Here is a 24,415-nt window from a genome sequence, read left to right on the forward strand (position 1 = left end):
GGGCATGTGTCGTACAATTTCTTCAATGATGTGCTTGAAGTTGGCGGGACGGGTGATTATAGCATGACGTCAGGCGGGAGGATTTTCATCCCTTGGAGGTGTGCACGGAAAAAATAACGATGGTGGGCAGAAGTCCGGGATTTAGGTGCGCGCATAAGCGGGCTTCGATTGAGTTTACTAGTGTCACCCCAGTGTACTGTCTACTGCGCCCACGACGACATCAGTGCTCTACACCAGGCAACCTCGTTACCAGACAACACCGTCGCTGCGGTGAAGTCATTATCGCTAGTGCTGACGGCCACCGTGTAGACCTTTTAGAGCACCATAACCATGGGCGCCGCCATGTTTGGTCGCGTGACAGCTCCCGCCATTGCGAGCCTTGTGAACGACCTTTTGTCGCTTGTCCACGGTGGCCACGGCGGCCCCAGGAACGGCTCAGACAGACGCTATTTCGGTCGCCACGGTGAGCAGTGAGGGGGTAGACGACACAAGACTTTGGACAAACCTGGAGGGGCAGTGAATACCTTTCATTTATTCGTTCTGCGTGCTCTGCAGTCTTAATAGATGTGCAAGCTTACTGGCTTCAGGCGATCGCTGAGTGTAGCAGTCTGATATTTGCTTTTTATGTATTGAATTCTAGTCTTTACCGGGGTAGATTTGAAAGGCTGTTACGGCCGTGCGCCTGTTGTCGTCTCTTAACTATCTGTTGAACAACTTCGTTCCGGAATCCCCGCCTAACGAGCTGCTCCGCGACCACGCAGGGGTCGGTTTAGACCACGGTATTCTCGTCCCCAACTCCGATCAGATAAACTGGGAACGGTTTTCTGATTACTTATTGCGTCCATTAAAAGATATTCGCGTACGCGTGGGCAAAAATGTTCCAAGTGGCCGAGCGATGGCCGAGCCTGCTGTTTGATTCCCGGTTGAGAATAAAGAAAGGTCGCGGTGGCGGCCTATTATTCCACGTTTGACTTCGCTGCTATGGAAAGCGACGTTGCTGAAGTAACTCAGTCGCGCTTGCGTGGGGAGAACGTAGCGCTTGACTGCCATGCTTATCGAAGTTCAAAATTCTGTAGTATTTCGTACCAAGGGTGGCGGTAACGTTGTGTTGTTGCTGCAGGTGGCGTTAGCCTGGCAGTCATTGCCGGCTATTTGCTGTCAAGCGCTGAAACAGTTGAGCATGTCGTGTTTGCCTTGCGGAAAGGTATGCGTGACGAACGGTCTCAATCGCGGGCACTCCTTGTGCAGCGGAGGCGGATGAAGCTCGCGCACAGTCTCATCCGACACCTTCGTGTCTCTGTCGCCCTTCTTGCGATTCACGACAGCGCACGCCTTTCTTCTGCACTTCCGCATGTTGAGTAAATAGTACGCCAAGTGATTCCCGGACTCTCGGCGGAACGTTACAGGAGCGGCCGTCCGGCGGCTGATGCCTGCTTGCTCCCGATTCAGAAGGCGTTCAATGGCGGTGCGCCGGTGGCGCCCCCTGGTGCGCGATGAACAGACTGCTCGCGGTGAAAGGTCTTTAGGGAGCGAAACGCGACGGTGTGCCCGGTAGTTTGAAAACCTGATGTTCTGACGTTGCTGATAAGAGCGGGTGTGCGATACTTAGGCGAGGCGCGGTAACGCAGCTGGGGAGCGTTGTGTTGGGTTACAACTACCTCCTACAATTTCACTGGTCGTTGAATCGATAAAGCCACACCGGAAGTAGACAGCGAGTCTATTAGCCGTGGCGACTGACTTGACTGATGTTTTTCGGTGGATGCAGACGTTGACACGCTTCACATTTATGTTCTTCCGGTGACCGTTTTTCACGGTTTAACTACTGTTACGAGATTATCGCTCCGCCCAAGACGCGCTTTTGTGTATCGACATTTTCTCGCATGTTGTCGCCGATATTATAGGCGCCCTGCATTACCAAGATGGCGCTGTTACTCTTCCATTTATCACACCAGTGTCGGCGACACCAGCCGCTGGGGCCGCTATGAAAATGAAACGCTTCAGAAGTAAAAAGGCGCGTCCATGCTTTATCACTCGTCTGAGTGCTACACGCCGAGCTTTACTGAGCTGGAAGGCCAGACTTGGGGTTGCCGGTTCTGTCGCGTTCATGTGCGACTTTATCATCGCAGCATGGTCAGCGTAGTTGAACAATCGCAACTTTCTCGAATGTTGTCGATTCTATAGCGAAGAAATGTAGTCTAATCCGAGCGGCGTGCGCGAAGTGAATAGTGGTGTGTACGTTCTGGAATGGACGCGAGCACCAGCGATTGCGATGCAATGTACGATGAGTCATGTATAAAAAGCTGGCGCATTTGACCCGTAGATCAAACTTCGACGACCTACGAATGGGCTTGCTGCTATCGTTGTGTTTACAATGTTACTTCTTCTCATGGTAGCAAGTTCGCCCAATAAAGAGTGCACTTCTTACCTCGCGCCTTTGGCAGTGTTTTATTCTTGAACGTTCCAACGTGCGAGAGAGAGAGAGAGAGAGAGAGAGAGAAAGAGAGGGGGGGCGAGGAAAGGCGGGGAGGTTAACCAGACGCACGTCAAGTTTGCTACCCTGAATTCGGGAAAGGGGATAAGTGTAAGAAGAGAGAGGGAGCAGAGTCTTGCGCACATTTGAAGATACGTACAGATTCTATAAAGGGTCACAAAGACCTGCTGACTTGAGGTGCTGCAATAACACTTTTGTGGCTTTCTGTGCCATCGACGCGCACGGGAATGGTCCGAGGACATTCATTTCCGAAAAGGGTCCAGTGTCCAGTCGGTTTAATGCTGTCCGGAGAGGTTCGCGCTCGACGTCGTACCAGGGACAGAAACACAAAATGCGTTCAATAATTTCTGTTGTTCCACAAAAGTTGCACACAGGCGCATCCGCCATTCCGATGCGGAACGAGTAGGCCTTTGTAAATGCCAGTCCGAGCCAGAGGCGCCACAACAATGTCGCTTCAGTGCGGAAAACTTTTGATGGCACTTGTAGCTTTAGGGATGGACCAAGTACATGAAGATAAAATTTCTGGAGGTTGTGAGGAGTCCGATATTTGCGTCACGAAATGTCGTTTTTTGTTTTGTTTTTTTTGCAGCGTCGGTTTTGGATAAGGGGATCGGAAATGGTAGGAACTGCCGCTACATGGGCTTACCGGGCGGCCTCGTCGGTGACGTCATTATGAGCAATGTCGGTATGTCCAGGCAACCACTGAAGTATAGTTTCATGCCGTTTATCGATAGCCCGATGGCGGCTTTCTTTTATCTCGTTTACCGGCTGCCCATGAGTCCTGTGATATAGGGCAAAATGCACACAGCGTGGAAGTACTTTGCAGAGAGGGTGCGGGCTACCAGGCGCGGTGTATCGTGATTGTTAGCTAATGTGAATGTCGAAGACTAAATCTGACCGGTGAGGGCACTGAATGCGCTTCGTTCGGGAAAGTGCTGGCTGTGCATGATAACGCGAACTACCGCCGAGTTGTGCCATGTACATCAGACGACTGAAGCCCCTAAGAAGCCAAGAAGATCACATATAGAGATGACTCGTTGAAGAAATGCGCCCTTGGCCATGGCGAAAGCTTCGACAACGAGATGAAAGGCTGCGCGAAGAACGGAATGAATATGTGAGGGCAGTGTCGGCTGGGCTATTCTTCGCTTCCGCGAAGGCAGACGTTGCGTTGCGGTTGCATTCGAGTAGCGCAATTGCGACTTTCCTCGTGGCCAGCAGGAGCTGTAGGAGTGACAGTGAAACTCGAGGGCTTAAAGAAACACTCCAGTTCCTTAAGCGATGTTGGGTGAGGCATGGAGTGTTGGTCTATTGACCTGGGTTTTCATGCCCAGTAGCTTCATGCTCTGGGGAGCCAGGGACAACCTGAAAAAGGAACCGTGGGCTTATCACTCCGAAGGTGCGCTAGTTAGGGTAAGGAACTAAAGCCAACTCTTCGATGCGCTGTTTAAAGGGCGTACCAGTAGTCATGATTCCAGAAAGGTGGTTGATGTTCTCTCTTAAGCGACGTACAAGTAGATCAGCATTGTTAGTGAAAAGGAAGTGCCTCGAGTGATCTTGCTGATAAAAAAAATAACTTGCTGTGGGCCCAGTTGATGCACTCTTGACGTAGTAAGGAAACGCGCGCGCACGCACGCACAAACGCACGCGCATGCATGCACATTCATTAACCTTGAGCTTAAAAGGCGCGAATACAGCAAAAGTTGATTCGGCCGCAGCATCGTCGTCGTATGGACTGACGCTGCGACAGAAAGGAACAACACAAGTGTACTTGTTTCCTTTATTTCCGAGGAAAGGGCAGAGCGATGAAGGACTATTGTGCAGAAAAAAGAAAAGATCAGGTAATGAAAAATATTAGTAATTCAAGGAAAGAGTCCATGGCGACATAGTCTTCGCCTCGACGTCGCCTTCAGGGACGCTGACATTTGTTGGAACAGGAAGCGCACACTCACACACTTCTTTGAGGAACACCGGTCCCGTTGTGCATGTTCAGGCTAATGTTACTTTGTTTCAGCGTTGGACAACAGACAACTTTTGCTCAGAAATCCCCCGTGGCGAGCGTTTTTTTTTTTTTTTCTCCTTCGGTATCTGCCTTTCAACTGTATTTCAAGAGCTCCCTTTCGTCGTATTCGAGGGCGCAAACATCAAACGAGTGACTATTGACACAGACAAGCACATCTGCACTCACGCAAAACGTAACTCAGTTTCAGGGCTTTTTTCGACAGTGAACAGGGTTAGAATAACAACTGCTTCTAGAAGGCGCGGGCGACGAACTGTGCAGGAGTTACACACTGAAGTGCACAACTTTGCGGCAGAAAAACTCGCGCGCAGACATGAGGAGCGAAAATTTCGGCGCTTGGCCCATGCAAATAGCGTGGAATCCCGTCGGAGACATTATGCAACCGCATCGTCAGCATACGAGGACGACCGCAAACGGGCGCTTGCTTTCCACGGACATCTTGCTCAAGGACTCGGACATTGGACCAAACAGTAATTGTACCACGCAGTCTTGATTACTTTGGAGAATGGAGCAAAGTGGAGATCGGGCGGGATGGTGCGGGGAAGGCAGGCAGGCAGGCCTGCGCGCTACACAAATACCCATCGACGCCTCACGTGGACCAGCGTCACTGACCAGTGTCATTGACCAGCGTCATCAGATGGACTGGCGGTGCGTCCACCACTGAAGCCCGCCAATGTTAAACACGCCGAACGCGTCAAGCAAACAAGTCGAGCAAAATGCCCACGCAACTCTTTCTTGCGATCCTGTCTTTGTGCCTCTGCTCCCGTAGTTTGCGACGAGGGATGTTGGTGCTCTAGGAGCACCGTTCTCGCTTTTATTCCGCGGATCCGTTTGCACCAGACGTCTGAACGTCGCCGTGAAAAGGGCGCCTAAGAAATGCAACGTACATCTGCTACGTCATGGGGAAGGAGAAACGCGATATGTGAAACGCACACGCAAAAATTAAGGAAAAGAAAGAATGTGCGTGAAAGGAGGTCCAGGCACAGGTGCTCACGTTTATACAAGACACGCGCACAAACCCGCAACAAGTTTCACCCGCGCAGGCAAAAGATACGCACACATCTACTACATACACGCAGGTGGTCCGTCTTTGTCGGGAAGCAACGACATGCACGGAGTACACGGGAAACTGGAAGGAGACACGGGAAGAACGAGAACGAGTGTTTTGTCGCATGCTCTAAAAACAAGGCATTATTTCGCGCCGCAGACTCCTGAAAACCCTCGTGTAGCTGCGGAGCTCTCTGTCCCGACTGCTTGTACGCACGGTTGAGTTTCGCTACAAGCTTCAGGAGCGCTGCAGCCGTCCCCGTTCCTTCGCCTCCGAAGGCTGCAGGTGCATATAATTGTCCGAGAGCGTTCTAACATGCTCCAGCGATAGACTCACGTCTGGCAGCGGTTGTTTCTGCGACCCCAACAGGGCGAAACCCAGGAGCCCAGTTCCGTCAGGCAGAACCGCGTGTTCCCAAAGGGGGCACCGTCGTTTACGGTGGTTGCTCACCGTACGACACCGACCGAAGTACCGCCTGGCACGGCGTTCTAGTCGCAGCACGCAGGATCGGTATACGTCGCTAGCCCTATACGGCAACGTTGCTCACCGGGAGGCCTACGTGTGCAGAAGCTACAGTGCATATCGCAGTCAACAAGTGCGCACGATCGACCTTAGTCTACAGTAGACTATATTAGCAGAAATCCTCTCCGAAGCAAACGCGACGGCTTTACTGCTCAGACGGAGGATTCTAACACGGCTTTTCGACGGGGGCGACAACCATTAATAACCTTTTTTTTTTTTATTTCTCGAGGTGACCCGGCGGCCAGGAGTATAGATACATACATGTGCGACGAGCTAATAGGTGCTTGCCACTGGGTCGCCACGTGGCGTTGTAATGTTCTACGTGCATCGCCGATTGCTGCGCCGCGAACGCTTTCTTTTACACACTTTAATATCGAAGACGAAAAGCTGCCGTTTTAGTAAGGGTGCGCTTTGCAAACGCGCACTGCGGTGACGAGGGACGCATTATACAAAGGCTTTCACAAACGGCAAGAACGACGGGACAATGGCAAAAGCGTTGCCGAGTCCTCGCAAGAGAGACCGTCACGTGAGGTCAGCACGCCCTTCGCGAAACTTTTTCGAACGCAACTGACAATTTCTGCAGGCGGCGGACTCGCCTGGACCCGATGGTCATCGCCATCGACGTCACTTGGTCATACCGCCACATTTAGAAGTGTCCCACCCGCCCATTATTCTTCTTAGTTCCGGCACCGCTTTGAAAATGTGTGTTTTCCTTGGGCAGGGCTATAGTTTCGAGGCGTTGTTCTACCTTAAACGTGTGAAGCACTGCGTCCCTCGTCCCCGCCGCGCAAGTTTGCGAGTTCGACCCACTTAAACACCCATACCGCATTTCAAGTGCTTACTACCCTCATGCCAAGTCGGCAGATCGACGGGGAAAGGGGGTCGGGCGGTAGGGCGCTTTAATTTACAAAGGTTTACTTCGTTTCAGGAACTATACGGTCTGGAAGTGTGGGCGCAGTATATATATATATACATATACACTTGTGGACTCGTCGTGTGTGTGTGAGTGGAGGGGGGCTCCGGCCGTGTCGTATACCTTGCAACACCGGTGTCGCGTCTTCCTACGTGGCCGTGTAAACTGCATATAGTCGAGTAAAAGCTTTCACGAACATCGCGAAGAGAAAAAGAGCGAAGAAAATAAAGATCCGTATACGTTTCGAAAGAGTAATAAAAGGCAAGAAGGGCGCGCCTGCCGTCCACCGCTCGCTCTACTCATCTCGCATAGCGACGACGGAGACGGCCGTAAAAGAGCACGCTGATGAATCGGTGTGTACAAAAGATAGAGAGAGTGAATTCAACGATTGTCCTCGCTTTTTTTTTGCGTTACGCTGTTCTTTTCGAACACGCTCACCGTGTAGATAGCAGGAGAAGGTCAGGTATGAACGCGTACCGTTTAATTCCTCAGTCCAGCGCCAGCTCTGCTCAAATCGCCGCTTTCTTTTCAACGCGATCAAAGTGACGCGTCACTGTACGCACTGTACGGAGCAAGAAAGCCGACGCACAGTCAACACTGCGAGCTTGTTGGTACACTGACGAGAGGAGGCGCTTGCCAAACAGCCTCGCGTCGCCTGTACGACACGACACGACGCGACACGACGCGACACGACAGATGTCTGCGCTAAGTGCCGCGAGAGTCTAGTTAGGCGAGTGACATTGTCATGGTATGGTGCCTCTGTGCAATAAGTCACATGGCGCCTACACACGCAAACAGACTACGAGGCCACTGACGGGATCGCTGAAAAAATGCACCTTCCATTCGCCGAGGCGAATCTTTAACGCGCAGCGACGCACGACGACAAAGTGCAAAACAACATTTTGCAAGCATTTTTGATGGAACACGTTGTGGCATTAGTGTATGCTATGTACCGCTATTGTTAGCGCTCGGCAACGTGTTCGTGACACCTCAGATCAACACATGCTAGATAGCGCGAGGCGTGCCCGAACTGAGCAATGGCGTCACATGCGAAGGCAGGGAGCCCATCAAAACGGGAGAGGTGGGTGACGCTTAAGCGATCGTCTTTTACTTGCGATGTCAAGTTATTAATATCTGCACTGGTCCGTGAAGCTGCTTGTATGAAACCCCCTTCTGTCTCATATGTGCCTCCGAGATGTCTAGTCACAGAAAGTATTATAAGCGATAGCAATGTGGCGCTCAGTGTTTTGGTTCGCGTCATCTTTGCCCGATACCTCTTGTGTGTAACATCTCTAACCGCGGAAAAAGAAATTAAGAAAAGTGGGAAAACATGCAAAAGTGTACACCAGAAATCTTGGAGGCAACGAAACCGTAATTTTCCAAGCCACAACACCGGTCCGGAGCTAAAAACGGAAGCTCCACGCGCATATTACCTGCACGTTGTTGGTGCGAGTTGGTCACCGTGTACCTGAACCGCGGCGATTGATGAGCGAGGGCACGTGCATCATATTGCGAAAGAGCAAAGGCCGATTTTGCAAGTTCTTTCAGTAACAGTTTTATGCTCTTCTTTTTTTCAAAGCGCAGGTTTCTTAGGGGGCTCATCGCCTGCGCACGTGACGTCATGGTCACAGAGTACACGCCTTTTGTTAAGACGTGTTGTTAAGATTCCGAACGCGGAACCACTGCATTCAAACGTCGCGAGAAATAAAACGAGGTGCTCCAAGCTCAGAGGGGACCGTTGAGCGACGATCTGTCACACGAAAAGGCGTACGTGCAACCAAGGGCAAAAAAAACAAAAAACAAAACAATAACAATGATCGCTTCATGAATAGCAGCAGACAACAGTAAGCGAGCACCCTGATCTGGCTGATTAAAGTTACTTAGACGGCGCGCCGAGTCGTGAAAGGTGCGCATGCGTACATGGCAACGGCAAGGGGAGAGCGTTAGCCTGGCCATTCTGTGTGACGTCATATCCCACGTCAACAGTGACCTGGGTTTACTTAAGAGACGTCCTGCCTCTTGCTTGCTTTTCAGTTTTCTCTTTTCTTTTGCAACGTTTCCCGTTAAAGCGATGTTGAAAGAAGACGCTCTAAGGATCTTTGTCTCTAACCAGCTTTGGTGTGCTCATTAAGCCAATGCCGTTATCCCTATCACTGCAAACGACTCGTACACGATGCGAAAGTCTTGCTGCGCTTAGATTTTGAGCGCTCTAGATAGGAGTGGGCGCGCCGGTACGAGCAGGATTCTGCTGGCGCTGTTCGCACGTGTCCACGACATACTCGAAGATCAAAGATCGCTTTGCTCGTTCCTTACTTGGGTGTACCGTTTCAAGTAAGCTTCGCAAACACAAAACTAATTATCAGAGGAGAAATGCTATCGCTGTGGCAGAAAAGAAAGTAATAATAAAGCAGCGACGAGACTTTGCTTCTTAAACTTTGACGAAGGGCCTCTGGACGTCGCAGGTTTCAGCGGCAAGTCATACCTCAGTCGAGCCGGCAGTGGTTTTTTGGTCGGCTGTGAAGCCAGAGCGGGCGCGGCCGCGGTTTAGTCGTGCTGCTGCCTTTCTAATTTTTTTATTTGGAGAGCCTCAAGTTTAGTCATCTGTGTGACGACTGGGAACCTGTTTGGTTTGGGAGGAGAACCCTGAACCCTTTGAAAGAAAGGGCGATGCTTGGTACAGAGTTAATGCGATTGTCTCGGAGCAACTATATAGATCCACAAGTGTGCGTAAATAGTAGCGTTGCTATAATAGCTCGTACGTGTTTATCTATACTTTCATATAGTATTTATATTTATATATAATATATATTTATATATATATACTTCTATGTACAACGAGTAAGATATGTCCCTCGAAATGCACCGTGTGCTTGCCCCCTTCCTCCTCCACCCATAAGTAAGCAAAAAAAAAAAATTATACGGATGCGACAACGTGTACAGTGTACAACAGCAAAGCTACCTTAGCGTTCCTTCCATTGGACTTTCACTCCTTCCTCCGGGAATGCCCCGGAGTTTGTTCTTTCTGTTTTTTGTTGCCTCCCCACGTAACTCCCATAATGGAAACTGTATTCTAACAACACTTCTCACGAGCATCTAGGGACGCATGATGCCAAAACTGAAAAAGAAAAGCAAAGCATCAAAATTGAAAACCTTGTGCCTGATGAGAAATTTCGCTCACGTCATGTGCCACACAGTTCTTTGCAGAGAAACACCGATAGCGCGCTTATATGAAATTCACTGAATAAATTCAGTACTTAGGTGTTTTGATGTTTGAATTGACCTGTTCGCATTCCACTTATCTACAATATCAACTTGTCGCAGCCTCAGGCAGGCGCTGCACGTTCATTGTAAGCCTGATAAGCTCACCCTTCGTGAAATTTCCGGATTGACTCGCTAAATGAGCGGCTTCGGGCCTCGACAGCATGTTTGATTGATTGAGTTGTCGTGTTTAATGGCGCACCGGCATGTTTCTCTTCGTATCATAAAGTTAATAAGAAAACTCATAATGCAAGGAAACTTTGTTGAATGGAGACTAAAGCAAAATGTTCATGACGCTCTGTTCGAATGTGGGAACGCTACGTTGACTTCCTAAGCGATTTTCTGTGATGTCACTTGGCATTCATCGACTTAACTGACGTCACTGTGACGTCAGCTAAGCGATCGGCAAAAAATAAAAATAAACTCCATATATTAAAAAAGAACACACAGAAGGCTTGATGACTAAAATAAAGAACAATATCCGTCAAGTAATAGCGAAATTCGCGTCACCGTAGAAAGAAGTCATCGGTTCCAGAACTTCATGAAGTGTGGGCTCCTGTTGCGATTCTTTTATGTATATATATAGAAAAAAAAAACAGCAATTCCTTTTTTTTAGCTGTGGAGTTAAAACTTAGAGTTAGAACGAAAGGTGATGCCCAATTTAGCGCTTTCACCTTCGCACCAATTGAAAATTTGCCTCGGTCGACAGCGTGGGGACCATTCTTTATAGAAGCACATGCTTTGTCAAGGTTTGAGACTAAGAAGAAAACAAAAAAATAATGAAAACAAAATCTTTACAGCTGCTTGGCGCGCTGCCACGTAATGAGAATGACATCTGAGATCACCAGGGAGCATCTCACAAACTGTTGTGAGCCTCCACAATTAAGGTATGTGACACACTTTCCGAGCGTGTAACACTATGACCCACAAACTACCTACATATGGTGCACCGACGCTTCTTCTGCGAGTAGCCAAACGAACGATTCGAGAATGGCCGCGTAACCGCTGTGTCGGTGGCTACTTTCAAAAAACCCATTACACGCCCGGGGAGAAACAACGCCGACACGACACGCGGCACATGTGTGTGCATATTCCTTTCTTTCTCTCGTCTTTTCACCGCGCGCTACTCAACAGCATTTCCCCCTAGCGGGAACCGCGAGAACTTCGCATAAGGACTTTGTCCGACTCGCGTGAAGTCGGGGGGGGGGGGGGGGGGGGGGAGAGATCGCATAAGCGGAGCATCGAACCCCCAGACAGTGGCCAGAAACATAACTACGAAAGAAGCAGGCCTCGACTTGGCCGCATTTCTTTCTACGCCAGTACATGCACACACTAGGCTTCCTACACAAGCACACTGCGCATGCGCACACCAGACAGGAACGCGAAGACGAAAAGAACTTTGCGCTCGGACGCCAGCGAGAGAGAGAGAGAGAGAGAGAGAGAGAAGACTGACAGGGCTTGGGTGCCAGTGTCACTGCGGGGAACAAACACGTTGCCCTGTACGAGATATGAAGGTATAGTGCTACCGACAACTGCCCGGCTTTATATAAGGTGCCTCCTCCTCCTGGTAAGGCTGGCAGGTAATAACGCTCCCACGACGAGAGAGACAGGGAGGACATGCGGCGGCGCATGTCACTTGGGAGGATCGACTCGGTAAGTACGGCACGTGGAAAACCCCTGGCTGCCGCAGGAAGGGAGAATTCCTGCACTGGCAGCGCGTTAGGCGGGGCCGAAGAGGACTCGCGTCGAGGCCTATGGTCTACTTGGTATGTGTACGTATATGCATACGCGGGAGACTTTGGAATCGTGTAGAAATGCGTTTGGTGGAACCTTTCTGCGAGCAGTGTGTGGCTGCGCAGATAAGCGGGGACCTTGAGCGCGCGTTGCCTTGCATATGTCTTCGCTCTTCGCGGCACCGGTAAGCTCCTTCAGGCTCGTAAGACCCGTCCAACAGAAATCGGCAGTCAGTTAAGGCCTAGGCAAAAAACCCTAAAGGAAGTTTCTAACTGCTTCTCTCACTCTACGGTGCCGATTGTTTGATGATAAATGCGTAGCTACAGTAAGCGTTGACTTCTACGTAAGAGCTTGCGGTCGACGTAGTCAACGTACAACGTTGCCAACTTCCTGTCGCCGCTCTTCTGTCTGTCTGTTGCAAGCTACGTTTATGAAAAACTGCGAACCGACTAGGCCTAAACACGAGTGATATCAAGGTGATAGCGGGTTTTAGCGCACCGCAATTAGAGAAAATATTCGTACGCTGTTGCTTCCTTGAACCATCAAGAACACGATTAGCCGAGACCTATTTTAGGAGCTTGTATACCCTATGCGGTGTACAGAATTACAACGCTATTGCGTTGTGATGACGTTCGCAAAATAGGGTGGCTAATTAAAAGAAATGCCTTTGTTGCTTTCCCCTCTTTCTGAATTCCATCTCATTCGTTCAGCACTGCAGCATCACGTTAAATTTATTACGCCATACCGCCTGTTGAAGAACCGTGGCGGAAAATTCGTCCTCCCTTGGCAACGGCGGTCTCTTTCTCAGTCAGAGTGGGTAAAAAATCGCGTGAAACTTTTCTGGGACAGTCGACTAATGGGTTCGCATGCAAGGAAGAGAGAGAAATAAAACACCGAGAAGGCTCCTTCTGTGTTCCAGCGAAGGCATTTGAGGACCTTCCTTGACAAACTTTAATACGAACAATGTCGACGATGAGAACCAGAAAGTACGCAAAGAATGAACGTCAGGAATCGCTTAGGAATATCTAAAGAAAGGTGCACGTTGCCTTTTTCTTGAGAAAGAAGGAATAGCGCGGTCGCAAGCACGACAGTGCAGCCATTTATCCTCCGCCTGCGGGTATCCTTCGCTCCGTTGCACGTCCAAATGAGATTTTTTTTTCTCTCGAGCTCGGACTGTTTGCAGACGATGAAAAATCGTGTTCCGTCTTTCTCTCGCCGCTCTCTTGTAAATTAGGCGTGCTCAGCGAATCTGTTCGGGCTGTCGGCAGGTGTCTGCTCTCGCGAAGTCTTCCACACTTATAAATGAAAAAAAAAAAATGTTTTCACCCGGCACCTCGTTACGTCTTGCAGAACTTGCGAATGCACGCTGGAACGAATAATTGGCCACATCGTTCCTACTGTAACTTGTTTTTTTTTTTTACTCTCGATTTTCTTTGTTTCGAAGTGAAAGGCTGAAGAGACTAGTTTCACGCCTTTGACGGCGAAGCGAGGTCGAACGGTAACAGCGGATCACCGTGGCGCTGATTGTGGCGTCAGCGACTGCTTTTCCCCTCGAGTATAAGAACCAACTTCCAGCATATATGCGACCAACGCTGTCGCAGTTTTTTTAACGAATGTCCCAGCACGACGTGAAAGCATCAACTGCCGACCGAAGCTTACTCCTAGTACCTGTTTGAACAAATCTCGAGCCCTTAGCGTCGTACTTAAAGGTTGTCCATGGGTTTAGCCCTAAGTCCAATACTTTAGCTTGCATTGTCCTCTTCGCTATGCGTTGTTTTTCGCGCCTTTCTATACGCACGAAATTCGAATATTTCTCTCGTCTATGCTTTGGCATCTCTTATACTTTCTTTTTTGTACATTGTTCACCATCTCGTCCGTATCTGTTCGGGTCCTTTATTTTTGCTTTGCCTCTCACCTGGGAACTTAAAGGCAGCCAGAACGCTTGTGATAAGGACCTTCAAAGCTACTTGCGCGCTTCCTTGAAAAGACAGATCACTCCTACGCTTTCTGTTCGGTGCGGAACTTCCATGGATTCCCAAGACGCCGTTTGCGAAAGCCGCCCAACTAAGGCCTTGAACGAGGGAACAGCGGACGCCTGCTTTGAGTGGAAGTTCGCGAAATATGGAAACGCGAGTGTGAAGGGATGTAATTGTCCAAGCTGGCTGCGAGCAGAGCGAGTGGGATGGCACTTGTTAACGGCGTTGGTATTTCCGCGTGTCGCGCACAGCACTAGAAAACGAAGTGCCTCCTTCCACGTTCACTTAGAACAAGAAAGGATTCAGACGGTGACAACGACTCCACTTTTCTTTTCTTTTTTTTTTCTCTTTCTGCTTTAACGTAAGCGGAAAACGAATACACCAAGTATTATATTTGCCGAAAATGTATACCACAGGAAGGTACGGCCAAACGGATATATTTCGGGCCGAGGAAATCTTTATGGAGCGCAGTATGTATAAACCTAGGCTTCAAGACCACTGAAAATCCGGTGAGTTCCTGAGTATCCTTTTATTTTATTTTATTTTTATTTTCGCGCGGATAGTTTTCGTACCAGAAATGCCGCACTGCGGTTCATTTCCGCAATCGCACACCGCATTGGCTTCTCAGCACACGTGAACGGGAGGCACATCTGTTGACGACGCGGGCTTTACCCGCTTTTGTTGACTGCGGACTTTATCTGGCTCCTATTTCCAACACTGTTGAGGAGCGAAGACCTAAGGGAGCAGGAGAGATCAACTCTTCGCCTTTTCCCTTACTTTCTTGCTTGATTACATGCCAGCAACTGAACTGAAGTTGAAGACTATAGGGGAACCGGGAGTAACGAGGGGGTTCGTTTGAGGAAATTCATAAAAAAAGGAAACTATAAGCAACAAAGGCTTCCTTCAGCGGTGGCTCCTGCGAGACGTATTGTTATATAACTTCCAGTAAGCTCAGTGCACAAGAGAGGCGTGTTTCGACCGGACAGTCCAGGAGGCGTCCACTGACGAGCCGAGGCGAGGATGTGGCGAACGTGTTTAGATGGCGTTTTTTTGAAGGCGATGCACTGTGAAATATCAGTGGGCCGGTCACCTCGGGAGAAACGGGAGCAGCGCAGTTGTCGATGAATTTGAAGAAACTGAAAGCCGACGCCGTTGTCCAGTGGCATTCCAGTTTTCATGGTTACCAATTTTCATTGTTTTTCAGCGTTTAGATCACCCATTTAATATACACCCCCCCCCCCCTTTCCTTTTCTTTTGCACGCACTAATCTGCATCGTTTTTCACCGCTACTTTTGACAGTATACCACTGGAATAAGCTACATAAGGGTACTGTATCAGTCATTGATCATGACGTTTTTATTAACTAGTTGACTTTTCCTAAATTTGTGATTATTTCGATGTTCAGTGCATAGTGCGTATCTATTTTCTTGCCGTATATAATTATGTCACTGTACCTCACTAATGCTGGTTTTTTTTTTCAGCTTTATTATTGTAACTGACTCCTCCCATATGTAATGCTCGAATGAGCCTTTAGGTTACATAAAGAAATCGGGAAATATCTTTCAAACGCTCGCTGCACAAACGTGGAAGTGCACACGTGAGTGTACGCGTGACAAAAGAGTTCAGATTTCGTTTCGGCTTCATGCCTTCGGTGTTTCCGGTGCCACGGTGCACAGAACGGGAGTAGAGGCTTCACTGGCGACGGGCTACGCCCGCAGTGATTTGCAATGGCTTTCAAATGTCGAGACACTATACACCGGGCGACGTTACTCTTCCACCTGTGCGCGTGCCAGTTGCCAAGGGATTAGTTTACAACGAAACCAACGGTATAGCACGAGGCCATAACATTGGGGTACGTCGAAGCGAACGCGTGCCCAGGTCCCAGCTTAAAGGCTCGCCTCTCCCTGCCGCCTCCATTTCGGCGACTTCTTTTCCCGCCTCGCTTCTTGGGTGAATGGCATAGGAGAGAACCCGTCCGGCGAACAGTGGAAGAAGTTTGAACAACTCGCGGTGATCGCTCAACGCAGGCCACCGAGCGAGTTTTACGGCGAGCTTAGGAGCATGCATAGACACCGCGGGAACGCCGACGGACGCGTCAGACCTTGGAGAACCCGAAACGGAAACCAACGAGAGAGAGAGAGAGAGAGAGAGAGAGAGAGAGAGAGAGAGAAACATGGGGGCGCACATACGTCACATTCTCAGTGTAAACAGCAGCACACGAACGCCCTAAAGAAGCAAGCTGCGCACTGCTTGCTGAAATCGACAAGTTCTCTCGCCTACTGCTTCGCAAACAGCCAAGCGTGCGAGACGACTGTTGTGGAAACTCTTCTCTCGCTTGCACCCCGTTATCACCATTAGCAAACCGCCGTGCTTGTTTCCTCAGCGACGTTCCTTCCCATGTCGCGTGTCTTACGGGCCTCTTCAGAATGGTACCGGAACTTGGGGTCAAATTCCTCCCTACCCGCCGTGGTTGCTTGGTGGCTATGGTGTTGGGCTGCTAAGCACGTGGTCGAGGTCACGGGATCGAATCCCGGCCACGGCGGCCGCATTTCTATGGGGGCGAAAACACCCGTGTACTTAGATTTAGGTGCACGTTAAAGAACCCCAGGTGGTCCAAATTTCCGAAGTCCCCCACTATGGCGTGCCTCATAATCGGATCGTGGTTTTGGCCCGTAAAACCCCCATATAGTTCCGCCATGTTGTTGAATTCGCAGTCCTGTCTGCTCCGATTGGCCTAGAGGGCTGCTGCACCCTCTCTGATTGGCTCAATGCGCGGCCATTGCAGACTTCAACAATATGGCGGGATTTTACGGTGCACACACTAACACCGCCGGGCACCACAGAATGAGAGCAGTCGGTAAACATGCGGCGTGGCTGTTTAAAAAACCATGGACTGATGGTCACGGTAAGATGCGGGCGAGGGTGGGGTTTCCACAAATGCAGGGGCGGTCGGAACGCGACCGGAAGTCTCCGCAAGCTCCGAGCGTCGCATTGTAGCGCCTGCTCTTGCAGGTGGGCGTGACGCACGTGCGACGGGCCGTTAGCAAATAACCGATACAATGTCAACAGAAAACCTCGGTAAACTAAATGCCATCGGCCATGCGTAGATACCGGGGGCGTTGCATCAACTTGGGAGAGCTTTTCACTGCCAGTATAGCCGCAAGTTGAAGGCATAATCGCCAAGAACAGCAAACTCTGACGCAGTTTGTCTTCGTAAATTCAATGCGGCGGTAGTTGCTGCAGCGGCAACAACGCCTATACTATAGGTTGAGTTAGTCACTGATTCTTGGTTCCGGCAGGACCACTTTCCAGGTAACTACAGCTGAATCATGCCTCGACAGACCCAGCACGGCGACAGCGCTTGGGTCGGTTTTGATTTTTGGGTTATACCAGTTCATCGGTGTAGAATCGCCTAATCTACATTCTTAATGTATACGTATACTAAAGTTGGCGGAGCCTAACAAGTGCGTTCTTGGTTGCATGTCGTTACAAAGCTTACCGTAAAAGCAACGAGAATCCAGGAACACGTTTGACATAAACAAACAAACGACGAGGCTCAATACGCAATGCAGCCTGAACGAAAGCTTCTCGGAACTTAGCCAAGCATTTTGTTCGCGATGAGGCGACGGGGAGTCTGACTCCAATAGTTTTCGGGAGACTAGACGATCTGTCGACAGACCGATATAGGTTTACGCGAACCCACGGTGAAAAAGAAAAGTATCTTGTCCGCGTCTGTCAAGGCGTTCCTCAGCCACGATTTGTGAGTACACTTTGTGGCTCAGATAACCATAATTAGAAGAAAATAAAAAACAAACACGTAGGGTAGAGAACGTTCAGCGGCGTAAGCCACACGCATATAGAGCTAGTCCAAAGCGAAGCCGACTGCGACCCAACTGACGGTCAGTCGACTCCTCTGCGTGTACGTGGCTCCGTCGGGCGCCGTGCTGGTCATCAAGGACAACGAAGTGAACGCTGGCTGGGCCGTAGCGAGGTTACCTGCGAACACCCCGCGCAAGGCTCTCGCAAGGTGACGTTCTGCCGGAAAAGAAAACAAACAAACAAAAAAGTAAGATAGAAGGAAGGAGAAGAAGGAAAGGTCCACGCACTGCCGGGAGACGCTCGGGCACCCCCACACGGTATAACACACCACCTCTGCACTTCGCTCCTTCTTTCCCACATCGTGTCGGTGGGCGCGCCTCCAAAGCGGCGCCGACGTGTCCCGGAAGGACCGCGACACCGACGACACCCCGGGGATTGTTTTGTCCGCCGTGGCACCACGCGCGGCGGCGAGCAGATGTCCGTGGGGGTGTCACGCCCTCCCCGCGAGTATATAGTTAGCACCATATCCTACGGCGAGGGAACAGGGTCGACGTCGCCGCCGCCGCCACCGCCAGGCTCGCGTCTGCCGCCGCCAACGGCAGGGGCAGCAGGGACAGCAGCAGCGGCGGGAGCTGGTGCAGCGTTGTGGGCAGTGTCAGCAGCAGCAGCAGCAGCAGCAGCGCCCAGCCGGAGACGGGGCCCCGCGCTGGGGAGGCGCCGGCCGTGCAGGTGGCCGACATGTTGGGCTGGTTCTCTGCGCAGACGAGGAAGGCGGGAAAACGTCGTGAGCTGGGATCGCACCGTACGACGTCGTATGACGAAACATAAGCACAACAAAAGATATAGTCGGGCGGATGACATTTCCCTTCCACGAAGCTTCTTCCTCTACTGTGCGGGCCTCCGCAAAACTGATTTGCCAGAAAAGAATTGAACAAAAAATGCAACATAACAAATTAGTGGGGTTTAGAATCCCGGAACTGTGTGTAGTGGCTTATGAGAGACGCCGTGGTGGAGAGCTCCGGATTGGCAAATGAATAACGTACGCCCAAAGCACGGCACACGAACGTTCTTGCATTCCATCCACATCGGAATGTCGCTGTTGCGGTCATGAATCGAACCCGCGACCTCGTACTCAGCAGCGCCGCAACGCCGTACCCACTGAGCTACCGCAGCGGGTAAAAAGCTGCAGAATGAGAGAGCGAGAATCCGAGAGAAAAAAACGCAAGAAAGAAAGACAGGCGCACATTTTACAATTGTTTCAGAGGAATTTGTCATAACGCGATTTTGTAAAACGCGAACTGCACGATGTAGTCGCTCATGCGCAAATAACAAGTGCCATGTTGGCTCATTATTGACTTGGCGTTTTTACTGCTAATCACAAGGTAGGAGCGCTCGATGCCCGGCTTTGGCGGCCGCGCTCCGCCATGAGCGGTATGTAAAAGGCCTACTTGTACCGCCTAATAGGTGCACATTAAATTGCGTCCCCAGTTCCTGCCAAGAGAAGTATACACTGCCGCTGAGGGGCTCGTAGTTTATCAATTTATTAAGGCGAAAGGTATAGATCTCTTGTTTCAAGGTCGCGTTGTGAGGTACAGAAAGTATCTCGTGACCCAAGGAAGGCCAAAAGCGCACCAAAGCTTGTCAGCCGTGTATAAGAGGTAGTTAATGATTAGCAAAGTTAGTTAATGATTGTTTAGTGATTGGATTAAGGTGGATTAAGATATACTAAGGCCGATGGAAGTGGATGAATTAGGATTAAAGTGAATTAGGGTGAATTAAGGTGAATATTATGGTGGATTAAGGTGTGATAAAGTCGATCAAAGTGGATTAATGTGTATTAAGGTGGATTAAGGCTGATTAGGGTGGATTAAAGTGTACTAGGGTGAATTAGCGTGAATAAGATGTATTTGCGTGGATTAAGGCAAATTAAGGTCAATTAAGGTGAACGAATGAGGATTAAGGTGGATTACAGTATACTTTACAAAGCTTTCGCCTTCGCGTCTCTTAAGTGATAACGAAGGACACCTGGGAATTTTTCAATAGGTAGCTGCACTCAAGTGGGAATAAACGTATCAAAATCTAACTCCGCCTTTGTTTGCAATGGCGGAACGCGCCCAAAGCTGCATGGAATGACATAAGGGACAAAGAAAGAAGAACGCTTCCATTCCTTTTTTCTACCGTGTTGCTTCCTTGACAAAATATTTTGTCTACACGTGCGCTAATTCTCTGTCTCCCTCATATATATGTCTCTGTCGCATTCACTTGTACACGAATTTGCGGTCACGTGGGGTATCTCCTTAACTGAACTTCAAACCCGTGATGCACGATTTGTGCATGGCAAACCACACAACTGCGATAGCACACCATCCATTGAATCACCAGTGCCCTTCACAGGGTACGAGCTGCCATGTCCTCCTGCGACCCTCAGGCAGCTCACTGGCAGGCCACTCCTTACTATACTTACTGGTATGTTACACGCACGCACGCACGCACGCACGCACGCACGCACGCACGCACGCACGCACGCACGCACGCACGCACGCACGCACGCACGCACGCACGCACGCACGCACGCGCACACACACACACACACACACACACACACACACACACACACACACACACACACATGCACGCACACAATAAATTTTCCGTTTAGATATCCCGGTTGACAAACCAAAGTGATAGCGACCTTCTTGGCACGTTAGCGTCCCCACACGGACGTATACTTACTTCTGCGCTGAGTGCTTCTTTCTTACAGTACCTTGAGTGAAACTAGACGCCCTTGCACGGCGTATTGACTATTTTCCTTCACCTTTCGAAAACTCCGTCGTTTGGTCAGAACGAGTTAGCAACTCGGAAGTGGCAGGTAGTTCAGGCTGGAACTCCGTGCGTGTCCCTTCTGGAGTGTTTCCCCGTTAGCGGTACGGTGCGATGCGAGTGGCACTGACGAGCCAATCCGCCCATCAGTCGAGAGCCCTCGCCCATTTATTTACCGCATAGAAGAAGTGCTCTGAGAACGCGTGACCGATGTTCGTTTTTTCTTCTGCCTTTTTTAAGTGATATTGATTTGGGCGAGTTAAAATGGCTCCACGGCAGGCAACCAGCGAAACCGCGAAGCAGCCGACTGCGTTTCTTCTTCTTCTTTTTCTTTTCGCTGTGGTTTCACGTTTACACTGGCTGCCGGCGAATGGATAACTTTAGACGCTAAGAGATATAAAGTCCAACGTCATAATTTTGCTCTGGTTAATTTTCGACCTTGCTCGTTTGTCAACGGCCAGGTTTAAGCAAAAAAGAAGCAACAACCAAAAGATCTCCGCAATGGCGTTCCATCATTCGCGCTCGATGGGGACACATTCAGAGTATAATCGCGTGAATAATATTAAGAGACGAGTTGGTGTATGCAGCGAAGTAAAGCTAAGTGCTGCACTAACGAAGGAAAAAAAGAAGAACGGAAGCATCTATGCACGAAGGAAGAGAAGCGGACGGCTTGGCGATCTGCGTACAGGTGGTGCCATTAATCTATGAAGCCTTTCCTCGCAGGAGGGGCCGTGCCAAGCGCCGACGTCACGGGCGCCTCAATCTCGTTTAGGCATCGATCATCCAGGCAGTGATGGAAAGAAAATATACAGCGAGAGAGAGAGAGAGAGAGTGGGGGGGTAATCGAAAGGCAAATGGCCTTACTCTGTAAGTTATACAGCGGGGCGCACTATATATAAGCACGCTTCATATATCTACGTATGAGCGAAGGAAAACGCGAAGACAAGAACTAAACTGGAGCGAAACCTCGCGGAGTCAAAAATGAATGAAATGGGCGTGCTCGAATCAGGGGAAGTGGTGAAAGTGGGCGGCTGTAGTAATGTATAGAACCTCGTTTCACTCACACTGCATTTAAGGTGCACACAGGTACAAAAAGGAGCAATCCCTACTCGATTAGTACGCTTTCGATATGTGACCGGAATGCAATATTACGGACAGGTTCGCCCGGATGTACTGTTTTGATAAAACCAACCGAAGCGTCAGCGTTTGCCGTACATTGCACACGCACGAGTGAGTCCACCAGGACGCAGCCCCCCCCCCCCCCCCCCTATAGTCCTCCGCCAGATGACGAAGATAAACGAATTAATAAAAAATTCACTCTGATGCGTAACGACGTATTGCACCACAGAATGTCGAGGACGATGCAACTTGACAAAAACAAGCAAACAAACATACAAACACGTGCATGCGCACACATACTCTCTTTAGCTTCTCTTGTGTTTTTTTTTTTTCAACCTTAGCGTGCTGAAGTAAGAATCGGAGCGCACCCGGTTATCGAAAACTCCGCATACAATAATCATTTACCTCATTCTCGACTGTTCTTTAAAACAAATGAAAAACGTGTTTTCACGGTACGTGTGCAAAGTACACAGCGTTCTCTCTTATAGGAGTTGAGCAGTTGCATGGAAATGCCACCATGGCAGCTGTCTCATGCGCGGCCATCTGGCGCTGCGCCGATGACTGAAGCGAAGTTTTCGAGAAAAAACAACAGAAAGGCATGAAGATCGATCCGGCCTCGATGGATCCCGGTAGGCTCGGCGGAGGGGGGAGGGGGGGGGGAAGAGTCACAGTGCAAGGACGTTCCGGACGCGGGACCTCGCCAGGCTCAGTGGGATTCTTCTGCGGCAGATGGAGCGTGACGCGCCCGGACCGCGCTGTGTGGCAAATCCGAAACTCGATGCAACGGCTTCTTCGTTCTTGCAGTTTTTGTTCGTTTTTTTTTTATTTAAAGGATGCGAACTCGCTTCGATGTTACGGGAGTACATGCATGTCACGGTTCTTGATCGTGAGCTCCATAGAACGCTTTGCAATGAGGCCTGGTGGCGTCCGCTCTGTGGTGGGCCGCCGCGCACACAGTTTTACTGTACATTTCCCTCTTTGCACGGCACAGCAAAGATGGCGTGGCTAGAACAAAATGACACGCCCTCTGCTCTCCTCGAACGGAACGGTTCTTGCACCTGTATTATACTCGAGTATGGCACAGCTAGATGGAATGTATTGTGCTGTAGCGACGCAAACAACTGGAACGAAAGTGCTACAAAATTGTGCACGGGTTATTCATTCGGGCAGCCTGGAAGTTTGTTGGTGATGTCGCGTGGTTTACGAAATATTTTGTCAGCTTGTTCATTTTTTTCTTATTTCGACGCACGGTGAAGCGTTCCACAGGCTACCGTTAAATCGAGGTCAGGAACCTGGTCTAGTGTCTATCAGTCAGGCGAGATGGCTCTCTCTTTCAATATTTTGATGGCGTTTTAATTTTTACTCGACTATTTTAGCAAATGGTGGTATTACTGTCAGTTTCACCAGCTGAATTGTTCGAAATCACTGCTACCTCTCTCTGACGGGGCTCGTCACAGAACAGGCGGAGTTTGCGAGCAAGACAATTTTGACACAATAGTCTGAATTCGCCTTAACAAAAAGGTCTGTTCTCTATAGGCTGAACGAGGGTTGCTCGTCAATGTGAATGACAGTGACAGTGACAAGAACTTTATTAGAGTGTTCTGAGGAACTCGATTGGGGGGACCGAAGGCTCCCCGATCAAGTTGTTGGCTCCGCCCACGACGGGACAGGGAGGTGGTGACTCTCCGCGACGTTGCGGGCCCTCTGGACGGCCTGTAGTTGGTTTGTGAAATCCGAGCTCTTCAGCAAGGCGTCCCACTTGGACTTGTTATGAAAGTCGGAGCCCGCGTTGTACGGGCACAGCCAGAGCATGTGGTCGAAGGAGCAGCACGCGTGACCGCATTTGGAGCACGATTGCGGGAAGTTCGGGTCTATCCAACTGTCATTTATTTTTTTTTCTTTCGACCACACTGACAGCGCTCATACCCACAGGTCTGCGTAAAGATGAGGCAGGAGGGACCATGCCCCCCCCCCCCTCTCCTCGCCTGCTTAGAGGTGGATGAGGGGGAGGGGGCATGGCGCAAATTGAATACGCAGTCGTTAGGTCCATATCCCGTGAGCGCCTTCGATGGTTGCTTTCGCCTTTTGCTGAACAGCTGAACAGTGTATTGCAGGTAGTTTAGGCTGTTAAACTAAGCTGTGGTCAAAATACACGTTTCACAACAGCTACAATGTAGAAGTGTGATAAGCGATTATTCTATAAATATTATTAAATTCTACGGTGAGAGAGAGAGATAGATAAACGGAGTTTCGCTAAACTTCCTATGGTAGAGAGCGCGTGAAAAAGAAAGCATACTACATAAAAATTGAAGTTATTGTATTGAAAAATATTAAAAAAATGTAGAAAGTATATAAAAGAAAGTATAGGAGGCTGGAGGAATTTAGGAATTCCTTAGAACACGCTTATTTTACAAAAGTACGCCCAAGGAGCGAGAAGTTCATTGAACTTCTCGCTGTACTTAACAAAAAAAAAAAATCATATTTTAGTAAGTTGGCTACATCACAGATGACTTGCGCTTCACTCCGACTCTAGTATCAATAAAAAACACGATCGCACCTCACGCGAAGAACGAAAATGTATGTCAGGGTCTAGTAGACGCTGTCAACGTCTGGCCCGATGCATGTTTTTTTACTGCGCCAGCAAATAAAGCGATATGAGAAAGAAGCACTAAATCAATAAAGTCCGATAAATTATTCT

General features: G+C 49.6%; 1 protein-coding gene across 2 annotated transcripts in view; it reads right to left on the reverse strand.

Moving 5' to 3' along the window:
* Window positions 1–4,254: 4,254 nt before the first annotated feature.
* The window catches only part of LOC126540408 (acetylcholinesterase-like), a 181,305-nt gene continuing 161,144 nt past the window's right edge, over window positions 4,255–24,415 (reverse strand). For both annotated transcript variants that reach the window (XM_050187223.3, XM_050187220.3), the window contains exon 5: window positions 4,255–18,532. In XM_050187223.3, the coding sequence (XP_050043180.1) occupies window positions 18,294–18,532 (239 nt within the window). In that variant the 3' untranslated portion in view covers window positions 4,255–18,293. The remainder of the gene's footprint in view (window positions 18,533–24,415) is intronic.

This window comes from Dermacentor andersoni, chromosome 2, assembly GCF_023375885.2.
Source record: "Dermacentor andersoni chromosome 2, qqDerAnde1_hic_scaffold, whole genome shotgun sequence".
NCBI classification, from domain to species: Eukaryota; Metazoa; Arthropoda; class Arachnida; order Ixodida; family Ixodidae; genus Dermacentor; species Dermacentor andersoni.